The sequence below is a fragment of the Cyprinodon variegatus genome, unplaced genomic scaffold (assembly GCF_000732505.1).
Source record: "Cyprinodon variegatus isolate N-32 unplaced genomic scaffold, C_variegatus-1.0 Scaffold820, whole genome shotgun sequence".
Taxonomy (NCBI): Eukaryota; Metazoa; Chordata; class Actinopteri; order Cyprinodontiformes; family Cyprinodontidae; genus Cyprinodon; species Cyprinodon variegatus.
In genome coordinates, this window is record NW_015151273.1 from 39,034 (window position 1) to 51,303 (window position 12,270).

The window sequence follows — 12,270 nt, forward strand, 5'->3', positions numbered from 1 at the left end:
CTGTACTGTAAAGTGTTTTTACAATATAAATACTGCATCTGGAGAATAAATAATCAATAAACAGCTGTGGACATTTTTACAGTAATGGATATGTGGAAAAATACCAGCAGCACCAGAGATGTGCAAAAATGACAGAAGCATGTTATTTAAGCGACCAAGACAGAGTGTGTGCAAAAATCAGCATGAATGAATTTTATTACAGACTTTTGCTTTTAAATATTTTCTGCATTCTGGGACAATATTCCAATTGCAGAAGGTTAAAAATTATGATTTTACTTTTTATTTTGTAGCATTTACAAAATAGTTTATGAGGACTATATATTTTCAATGTCAATATATACAAAACAGATACAATAGTCTGGAGAAGCACTTCTTTGAAAGCTATACATTTTGAAACTTATTTCTACTGCCTCTGAGTGTGGATTTCAATTAAAGAGGGATTTTAATGAAGGTCATTTCACCAAAAATTAAGGAGGAAATTAAAAGGATACGTTTGGGACGTGTGTATTGTATGATTTATGTATAGTGGTGGACAAAAATGACCAGAATACGTTAATTGAACAAATTGAACGATAATTGACTTGATGATTGGGACTAAGGGAGTTTAAAATCTAATTAAAGGCTGATTAGTTCATCTAATAGGTGTAGCGAAGTAGGTTAATTCAAAGGCAAAGATCGGTTTTAGAATATTAACTGTGATGTTTGTTAAAAAATAAATAAATAAAGCTTATAATTCTTATAAACAGTCCCTATTGTAAAAATGAGAAATACTGAGTTGAGAAAAATGGGTAAGCTCAACTTTCCTGTGGCTTTGGACTTCAGAAAAAATGTCTCTGCATGAATGTCAGAAAACCAGTGGAGCCATAAAGACCCCTAAAACATTCCAGGTGATGAAGTTTCCTATGTGCTGTCAGCCTGTAGATAACTGGCGAACAGAGGGGTGCGCACCGTCTCCCTCTGCATTACTGTATGTTGTCTGTGAATGTGTTGGAGAGGGAAGCATTTTAAACCTAATCCACCAAACAGCAGGACAGAGCAAATGTGCCCAATCACACACAGAGCTGTGCTCCAGCTCCAACAACAGGGTCTTCTCTCATGTCCGTGCAAGCTGCAGCATCTGTTGCCCCTGGCAATTACATGATAGCAAGAGCCAAATTTCATTTTTTAGGACTCGTTCTCTCAGTTTTTTTCTTTTCCAGGAAACAATTTCTCTGATTTAGCTTTATCATATTGTGTCCTGCCAACATCTCTCTGCAACATCTCCTTCACTTACAGCAGTGACCTCCCCATCACCCCAGAGCTACTCCAGTTACTTTACCCTGAGCTAGTGTGCAGATGTTGGGGTTTACTCTGGACACCAAACAAACACATTCCCACATTCCCACAAGAAGTAAAAAAATCAATAAGAAGAGAACATATTGGAAAACATATACAGTACAGAAGGCTTTCTGTATTTCATTTATCTACAGTCCATAGCTGAAGAATTTATCTTTCCCTTTTGTGATGAAACAAATGTTTTTCAACTTTTGTTTTTACTGAAGGATTATCTTAAATTACATTAAAGTCTTAGAGCTTAATCATCATTTGATACTTAACTGTTTTAACTGGGAATTTTTATCCAATAACGAGTCTTCTGACACAACCCTCCCTGTTTAAGAGGTGCAGGAAAATGTCCCACCATCTTACTGTCAAACTACACATTTCATCAGGAATCTTTTCCTCATTTTGGAAGCTGAAGCAAATTTCAAAGTCAGTATTTTGTCTTTCTAAGATGATAAGATAATCCATAATCTTTTATTTAGTATGACAACATCTCCTAACATCCTCCTTGCCATTAAAATGGGACAGACCAGAGGACACATTATTCCAACAGAGCAGATAACCTTTATAAGTCTGGAAACAACTATGAAGAAAATACAAAAGGAGCAAATAATCAAGATGTTAAGAACGACTGGAACTGAACAAATAAGGTTGGAAAAACAATCTAGAAATACGTAAAAACTTCTTAAGTTAAGTGTATTTAACCTTAATTTGAGAAGGTAAATAAGATGATTTGCCAAAGGAATTTGTTTTTTACTCTTAAATAAGATAATTAGATAATATGTACTTAAGATAAGACAAAGCGATTGGTTTGTCCTATTTTAAATGTAAATTGTGTTGTTCCATTGGCTAAGTGTCTCACTTACCTCCTCAATACAAGACAAATGCACTTATTTTAAGAAAAAAAATGACTTATCTGGATTTTTATTTTATGCAGCATTAAACCGCAGGACAGCGAGTTTAACTGCTTGACGCCCAAATATATTTATTTATTTAATTACATATATGTGTTTTACCTTTAACTAGTTGCTTAATTGAAATTTTTAAAAGTTTTACTTATTTCAAAAATAAATAATAGTTATATTAAAAATTATTGACAAAATTCATGACGGTCAATGAAAACATTCACCATTAGGAACCTGTTGTAAGGGAAACAAGCTTGCCAAAGGTTTCTAGGTCCACAATGACTGTTTAAATACTTGCATTTACGGAATGTACCTAATACAAAGGGTTGGTTGCATATTTGCAGAAATGGGCGTCAAGTGCTAAAGTGTGCCCAATGAAACAGATACGTTTTTACATACTACTAGGAATAAGGAAATACAAAAGGGGCTGTAAAACTGGTCGATTGGTTGTTTTTACTGAAGTCAAAAGCTCTCTTGTATTTTAAGCTATTTTATCCCATTTTATTGGTGTTGATTTAAATGAATAACACACAGGAACCCTAATAGCTTATCCCTACTAAATGTCTTTCTTCAGAATTCTTCAGAAACTTTGACCCTTATTAAATGAATTCTACAACCTTTAAACATATTATAGAAAAGTACAAAATATGATATTTACATCTTCCTGAAAAAGAAATAAATAATTGAGAATGGAAACACTGTGCTGTCCATCCCTCTCTCTATTCAACACATTCAGTCCATCAAATCCTCTTTTCATACATTTGAAACCTGATCAGTCTAGAAATACTTGCCTTAAGCTGTTATACTGTTCATTCAAAAATTAAATTCATTAAGAAATCTAGGAATTTTAGCATTAAAGGTCCTTGTGTGGAAAATGGGCCACGATCTGTATCTAATATCAAACATAATAATTTTTCTAAAGTGAAATGATTTCATTAAATGCTACATTTTGCAGGTTTTTCTTCATTTTAAGAACAGTTTGGAACATCTTCTGAGGCGACTGTCCATTCATACAGCCTGTTTCCATGCTGTGTACTTGAGCACCCTCTAGCTGCAGAACAGATGCAATTCCATTTACAGGAATCATATTTATTAGTGCAGATTTTACATCTCATGTGTGTCCCATCATAGCAGAGAACTGGGGTATAGCTGAATTCATGTTTAAGAAATGAGATCATTATCTCACATAATAACAGTATGTATTAACGCTTTTCCTATGTCACATATGCATCAGAGGAGTAGAAACAGCAGCAGCAGCGCAGTGAGTGGGCGATATCCCCAGTGCCATGAAACATCTTGCATCCCACATGCTTATATAACTCCCTCTCTACCTCCTCCAGCTGATCACTCATCACTTTATCCACTGCTGGGAAGGAAAAACACCACTTCTAGCCCTGCTTTCCATCTCTCTCGGTCAAATCAGCCGAGCAGGCGCCCTGCAATCCAGCATGATTTTGATAAACGTTCTGCATTAAAAGCCCCGTCAATCAAATGAGATCAAGCTGCAGTAAATCACAGCTCCAGTGAAGATTTCATGTCGTAAACACTGGATAACAAATCCCAACTACATCATTAGAACTCAGGCAACAAACCTGGTTATCAGCAGGCGTGCTAATGATCACAAGAGGAGACAATTCAGCAGCAGCTCATCACCAGCAAAACGCTAAAGAACTAGAGCGTTATAAGGTAATGACAGGGTAGCCAGGCTGCACTTGCTCTGTTTGCATTGTCAGCACACAATGCACATTAATGAGAAATGCCCAGTGGGTATTCAGCACTGTGCAGCATCCTTCTCACACAGGTCATCTTCAGATCAGCTCACTGTAATAGAAGTCAAAAAGGACCGAGAGATACTGATGCATGTAGTCTCCTCTGCAGCATTTGATTATTTATACATCTGTTATCCATGTTTTCCTGTTGCATCATTTCAGATACAGAAATCTGGTTGCCTACATGTGTCAGAGCAACTTGGCCCTGAAAAACCTGAGGAATAAATCCAAAATGCTTGATTGATGTTATGAAACTAAGACTGATTCTAGCATTAAGTAGGCGGGCCATATTGATGTAATAGGAGCCTGTGTTGTACAACTAATTAGATTATCTTTGTGTCACTGAGTGGGTTTGTTTATGTGAGTAAAGGGGGGAGGGGGGATGTGTAGAAATAAGGGTGTTTGTGTTGAGTGGGCGTATGTTAGCGAGTTTGTCACCTGGAGGTGCAAAATTGTTAGAGTGGTGTGAACGGTAGAATACAGACAGCAACCAAGAACAGCAAAGGAGAGGCGGCCCCGGCTCTGAGAGGCTGCAGGGGCCCCGGGATTAAAGACCTCAAGCATCACTCCAAGGCAGCCATGCAGACTACACAAAGACCCCAGGCCAAGGAGGCACAGTGTGAGACGTAGGGCAGAGAGCCCTCCTGACTCAGACACACTGCTATCTTCTGTTGCAAAGAGCAAAACAGCCCAAGGTTGGCAACAAGAATTACATAAAAAAAAAAAATTTCAATCAGCTTAGGTCAACAGGTAAAAAATATCCTTACCCTACAAACATTATTAACAACGTAATTGATGACAACCAAGGTGATACCAAGTACTGCACAGAAGTGTAATCTGTAAACATCCATAAAAAACTAAAGACATGTTGAAAGGCAGAGAATATAAAGGTTTTTATAGGGAGCCTCTTCAACAGAATGCGAAAGACTACTGAAGACAAAAAAAAAAAAAGTTTGCATGACGGACTCTGTGGAAAAGAGAAATTCATCTGCAGTCAACTGCTGCTGGAGTAAAAAAACTTTGGATGAGTGGCAGCATAGTGGTTAGGGCATAGAGCTTGGAATCTTGAGGTTCTGAGTTCGAGCCCCACTCCCACAGACTGCCACTCTGGGTCCCTGTGAAAGACCCTTAACCAAGGGGATGGATTAAATGCAGAGGTAAATTTCTCCAATGTGAGATCAATAAAGTTCAGTTATTTGTTTATTCTATTATGTAACCATCCTAAGCACCAGTTAAATCCAGTGACTGAAGGCCAAAGAGAATCATTTCATCCATGCCAATCCTGAGTCTATGCAAACCTCTCTTTGACAAGAAGCTTGGATCTAAATTCCACCAAAAGCTGAGAAACAAACCTTTTATATCACTTTTATAAACTTGCTTCATTTTGGATTATTTCAGACAGACTGCTTTTAATAATGCAGCAGCCATTAGTGCAGAGAAACTCTTGTTCCTGCCTCTAGTCTCCATAAAAGCAAAGTATTTGAGGCTCAGGATGTTTTTTTGTCTGAGAGACATTTCAACTTACATTAATCAGCTCAATCTCCCAGATCTTCTTGACCAGTTCCATGGAGGTGTAACCGTTGACCAGGAAGGACTTGGTGTAATCGCCGAGCTCCAAAGACTCCAGCCACTCAGCCACTGATGTGGGGTTGTTTCCATCGTAGCCCACAGGTCGCACCTTTAAACAGAAAGTACGTCTTACAGGGAGGGCTAAAAACGTTTCTCAAGATTTCAGAAGACACTAAAGCAAAAGATTTAGCAAAATTCCTACATTACAATAGGGTGTTTATAGCACCATGGCATGAAAACACTTCTTTAACAGAGATCAGCTGATGGTACTGAATATAAATGAAAATAAGATCAACCTAAAATCTGCTTTTGAAAACAGACTTTAAACTTTGTTATATTCATGACATCAGCCAAAACATGGTTGCTTAAATCACTTTTAAAGTAATTAAAGCTGCAACCTAATACACAAGATAAGAGCAGTACAAGGAAATATTGAAAGGGAACTACCATCAAACCGAATTTTATAAGATAAATTGCAAATGACGATGAATTTTTAAAAATCCTTCTGACTTTACTGTTAATTTGACATGAATTTTCATCTAAAAGAACATTTGCTCATTATATAAAATACTCAGCAGTGTTCCTGTGCAAAGCTAAATAATTTCATGTGTGTTTTGAGTTTCTGCCACAGACTTTCAAAAACCATAGTCTAAATATGCAAAAACTCTACATTTTTATAGTAAAACCAAGTAAACAAGCTTCAGTTTTGATAAAGCTCTGAATGTGACATTAACAGTAGGGGGTTACCATGCAGTGAGAAGGAGTTGGGAGCGAAGCGAATAATTAATAATTCATTCCTCTTTATTTTGACAGCCTAAACAGCTCCAGAGTTTGTTTTGCTTTAAACAAGCTTCCCACACCTTCCACCTCACATTAAGGATGTGTGTGACTGCAAAGCTCAGAGTTAAAGGGTTTCATCTTCTGTGCTCTTTGGAAAAGTTTAGTGTGAGTCAGAGGAGAGAAAATGCTGACTGGAGATCTAAGTTTGTCTCTGAGCTCATCTGACTCCTCCTTGAACTGAGTTTGAATCCCTCACTTTCATGCATTCAATATTTCACTGTGCACACTTATTGCAGTAACGACTGCTGTAAGTCATACATTTTTATTTAGAGTATGATTTTTGCACATTTCCATTTCTATGTCATACTTTTCTAAACTCAAACAATATTCTGGACCCTTATAAACAAACTTAACTAACTTAAAATTTGGAAAAATCAAAATCAACTTTACTTGTCAATCTATAGTAAACAAGACTTGGATAATGTGGACTGAATGATCCCTGGCATGTCATTTGGTCAATATTGGTGCGGGGTAATTGCAAGGGAAAAAAATTAAAACACAAAATTAAGCAAGTTGACACCCAACTTTTTTGCACAACCTGCAAAGTTTGCTTGCATATGCCTGATGAGCATGCTTATGCAGATAAATCAGTAGTTGTAGTAGTTTCACTTTTTTATTTTATGTATTTTGCAGCAAAAGATAATTTGGTGTGAATTAAAATGCAATTACCTAATAGTTTTTTCTAGTATTTTAAGTTGAAACTGAACCTCTTTAATACAATATTTACCCAATATGTGTTCAAAGGTGATGTTTTAGCAGTAAAAAAAACAGCAGAGAACCACGGCCTTAAATATGACATTGGATGCTTTGTTGGTTAAAACCTAAACAGCAAGAAACAAAAAAAGATACCATGTTTAAGAACCTCATGCCTGAATTACTACATTAACAAAAAATCTCTAAAGGCCCAAAAAGAAGGGAAATCCACCTCTATAGATTTTTGGATTAATGCACATTTATCTTTAGGATGCGTTTATAGTTCAACATGGAACAATATTCAAGTTTTGATGCAGTAAAAACAAAGATAAAAAATTACCAAGGCCTTTATCTTTCTGTAATTTTCCCTTTAACACATTTGCAAAAACTAATTATTAAGTTTTTCCTAAACTCATTTTTGACCCACTGATTAGAACGTGTGCTAATGATATTAGATAGCATGATGTGTGAACACATCCTTTAAGGCATAATGGGTCAAATCCAGCCCCTCAAAGCTATTCTGACCCCACGAGCCAAAAAAGAAAGATCATATTATCATAAATTAAATTCATAAAATCAAAAGTTTCAATTCTAATTGTAGCTCCTGTCCCATTACCTCACATGGGGTCAACAGTAAGTTTTTAGTTGTACTGTTTAACACACAGTATACGTAAAAAACTAATGTATTTTTGAGAAACGTCATATGGTGGGTTGTGCCAATAAGTCCTGTCACTCAAAGGATTGTGTGCAACTGTAGATTACCTAGCGTTACCTAGGAAGGTAAGCAAGGTTCCTATGCTAAATGAACTGCTGCTAGGAAGCCATGGAACTAAGAAGTCTCTTCCTAGATGCCCCCTAACTGCCAGCAGCATTGGGATAGCACATTATGGGAACTCCTGATGCTCTTCTGCTGTGTCATCACAGGTTTGAGGTATTCGGATTGAGCCATAAATATTTAGTTCCTACAGAAGGAACTGGTATGACATCACAGATTTTTAGTTCCTACAGGAAACAATGGTGTGCCATCATAGCTACCAGTTCACTGCAAGAGGAACTGTGCAACATTTATTTAGTTCTTGCAGGAAAACTGGTTTGACCAGCTCCTACATAGGGAACAACGATTACATCATAAATATTTTTATTTCTATAGAAGGCACTGGTTTAATATGGAGGAACTTCTCCATTTACTCTGAACACACTGAAAACCAGTTAAACCAATCCCAGTAGATCCACAGATGTAACCAGCTCCCACATTGCTCAGACTGTCAGCTGGTTTAATGAATTTTAAATTAAGATAAACATTATTTAACCAAAATGGATCAATTTTAAATTACGAAACAAAAACAAAAAAAACAAGTTCCTACAATGGAAACAATAAAAAAATTTATATTTATTTTTCCTCTCCACTGGTTTTCTATCCTAGTAACTTTGACACACCAGAATGGTGGATGAGGTTGCCTTAAACTATCTGGATAGATTAGCGCTAGAATAGGCGGACTTTGGGAAGTTGGTTCTTGTGTGTGATTGACTTTATTGATTTAAAGTGTGTAGGTCAAGCAAAAAACTGAAAGAGCCAAAATGTGTGTATGGAGGCAAATATGGTGGATATAGTAACAGTGACGAATAAAAGTGACAATGACAGGAAAAATAACATCAACAATGAACTAGAAAAAAATACTAACTGAAGAATGAGTAACTTAAAGCATTGATTATGATGCTAATGTGACACATTAAATGCAGAACACATTAATTAGGTGTGGAACTGACCCTGGGCAGCAGCCGTATGGCCTGTAGGAGGCGCTGTCTGTGAGCAGAGTTCAGGATTCCAATTTCCAGCAGGTCTTGGTCCTCAACCACATTACTTCCCTGTGAAAATAAAACAAACAGAAAGAATTAAATTCACTCACAATAAACTGGCAACAGCTTTTAATTATATGTCTGAACATATTCAAAATAAAAACACCAGCTGCTATTTTGGTTTGATGGACAACCCTCTCCATTTCTTGAACCTAACTACAGTTTCTGCCTAGCAACCAGATAAACTATCGAGTCATCTTTTAATTTTCTCCATACGGCATAGCTTGGCTGGGGTTTCTGGTTCTCCGGCCTTTGGATCTTATCATATGGCTTCGATGTCTTGTCTGTCTGCTGGGTTGCGGGATGCCAGCTCCCGTCATTGAGTAGGGGTCTGGGACATTGGAGGGTTTGGCCCCGTCCTTGCGGTGGTGGGGGTCAGCTGACTGGTGTGGCTGTACCGCAGATGGGATAAAATCACTGTGCCCGGATGCGCTTCCACCTGCAGTGTGGGTCTGCCTTGCTAGCTGCCCTGACCCTCTGCCGGGCGTATGCGTGCTGTCAGGTGTGGGGACACTGAGGGTATCTTGCACCTGGGCTCGGTAGGCTGGCATGCAATACTAGGACTGGGGGGGGAAATGCCTTGGTTATGATTGCCTTGCAGCCATGAGTATGAAAAGACCATATGGATGTGGAGGCCTGAAGCGGTGATAACTGGCTGGGGGCGGGTGGGGATATTTGGTAGGTTGGGTACCTGCTCTGGTGTCTTTGGGGGGGCAGGTGTGCGGTTTGTGGGGGGATGCGGTGTGGGGGCTATGAAGCTGTTTCTGTCTACTCGTGAAGTTGGGTGTTTGTTTTCTCCACCCCCCCTACTAAACATCCTAGGCCCCAAGTATGAGCAGCGTCTGCCTCCTACCCTTTCTTATGCTCCCAGCAAGTGACAGGTTCCTGTGTCTGCTGGCGTGCCCAGGGTTTTCTAGGTACGGGATGGGCGCCGTCTCACTACTGGTGGCTGCCGGGCCAGGCCTAGGCCTCCTAGCCCTGTGGGGTCCCTGCTAGTGGGTGGTGCACCTCCAGGCCTCGGACCCCTGAGCATGACTGTCGGCAGAGCCCATGGGCTCGCTGCCATGACCTTGTGGGATACTGGTACTATTGCCTCCAGGCGCTCTTGTCTGCCCTTCTCTGGTGGGTGCGGCCACACCCATGTCTGCCCTCCTCGTGTCACGGTGATCGGGGTTAACTCTTGATATTTGGGCTTGCATCGCCTCTTTTTTCTATCCCTGTAGGCCCTATAGGGCAAGTCTGGGGCCGCCCAAACCTGCTATTAAGCATAGTTTCCCTTTGAAGAACCTTTGTAAATACTTTATACATGAGCATGCCCATGCATACATACCACAGGAGTTTGGTTCCAGGTGTTCACACATACACACTAATACTGAATACCAAGCTGCAGCTACAGATATATACCACCAGGAATGATATTGTATAATCACCATAGGTTTTGACTTCAACACACATGGATATCTGAAAGATTCCTGCTGCTCTTAACATTTTTTTTAATTTTTTATTTACTTTAGTTGTCTGTTGTCCTATTTTTAGCTGTTTCAGTTCTTCTCATCTCATACAGGTATGGAAGCAGACTTCTAGGAGTTACTGTTTATCTTATGTGTTGTCTATTTTTGCTGTCTTGTTTTATTTTCTCTGTTTTCATGAACTCTTTCCTGTCTCTCTCTCTTCCCTTAGTTCCTATCCCCTCTTTCTCTCTCACCTCCCCTTTCGTCTCCATATCTGTTGTATACAATTTTACTCCCTAAATAAATTTTATTAAAGTTTAATATACAAGTATGAAGCAGAATGTTATGGCAACAGTCATAATGGTTTACTATGAAATCAAATTTGTTAGGTTATCATCTAGTTCTGGGACACCCAGAGCTACTGTATATTGGCAAAACAGGACACGCACCAAAAAAAAAAATGTATCCAAAGAATACTTTACACCAGCCGATCACATATCTGCTAATGTTAAAGACTATAATGATCAATTAATCAAAGGCTGAAGGTCAAAGTTATTGTTTGTTTTTGAAAAAACTTGTAATCTCTGTAATTGTCACACAAATACACCTCTGTATAGAAGCATAATGAAGCATAACCAGATGGATCAAGTATTTGTTTCTAAAGTCATATTGTCTGTTAACACACAGCCAGAGCTGCAGTTTAATGGTTTATATTAAAGTATATTTATGTGTTTTTTCCCCCTCCGCTTTAGATTTTTATAACAGAACAATAACTTTCTGGGTTAGCAAATTAAATCACAAGAAATACAGAAAAAAAACTGTATTAAAATCTACCCTTCTGAAACAATATTGCAAGGAATTAGTATACAAGGACCTGCTGTAAGAAAAAAAACAATAAATCATAAGTGAAGCTAAACAGAGAAAAAAGTTGATCATTTTAAATCAGATCCAAACTGTTCATCTACACCAGAGCCTGTTTAGGTATCACGCAGCGTTCACCCTTAATTACTCCAGCGGGAAGCCATGAGAGAGCTATCAGTCCTCACCCCTCTGGAGAGACAGAAAGGGGTTCTCAGGCACACAGATAATTACAGGCAAGACACGATTCAGCCCAGAGGGTTGCAGTACAGAGAACTCTGGCTAAAAATATCCTCAGGAAAAAAGATGATTATCAAGAAACAGATCTGGGGGGACTAAAAGCCGTCTAAAGACGGTCAGAGGGAAATCCACCCACCAACAACTCTTGAACTACCTGCCTGCTCTTTAAAGACTTTTGATTAGTTGCATCAAAAATTAATGAAGGCCAAAAAATAAAAATAGAAAATTCTGCTTTGCTTTTGCCACCGTAGAGGTGCATGTAAAAAAGTTAGATTTCTTTTGCCACTCATTTCAGAAAGTCAAACTCCCATCACCAAGATATATATCACAGAGTGAAATGAGGTCCAGTGTTAGTCAACTGGGTTTCACGAAGTCCTCTGTCAATTTAACCATCTATCAAGAGCATCTATTAGAGCATTTAATGTTTCCTTCTGCTCACAAGCTTTGTGGAGATAGTGGTTTCATTTTTCCACAGGACTTGGTACATGTCCACACTGCCAAAGGTACCACCAGCTGGCCCAGTGATCATGGTGCATCTGTGTTTTTTTAGCTAACAAGCTGGTCTGACCTGAACCCCACAGATAATCTATGGATATTGCCAAGAGAAGGATGAAGGAGACCAGACCCAGCTATACAGCAGGCCACCAAAAAAAGGACCTGGGCTTCTTCTTTACCTCTGCACTAATAAAGTACATAGAAAAGAAACCTACTTCACAGAAGCCTGACAGTTCTGTTTAAAAAACTGTTAATTTATTAATCTTATTTAGT

General features: G+C 38.6%; 1 protein-coding gene across 1 annotated transcript in view; it reads right to left on the reverse strand.

Annotated features, from left to right (window-relative positions):
* Window positions 1-12,270, reverse strand: part of LOC107098895 (ankyrin repeat and sterile alpha motif domain-containing protein 1B-like) — a gene marked incomplete at its 3' end in the record, with an annotated part of 257,959 nt that overhangs the window by 37,493 nt on the left and 208,196 nt on the right. Inside the window, exons 18-19 of the mRNA XM_015396776.1 lie at window positions 8,864-8,962; window positions 5,520-5,672 (exon numbers count right to left, since the gene is read on the reverse strand). Coding sequence (XP_015252262.1) covers window positions 5,520-5,672; window positions 8,864-8,962 — 252 coding nt within the window. The remainder of the gene's footprint in view (window positions 1-5,519; window positions 5,673-8,863; window positions 8,963-12,270) is intronic.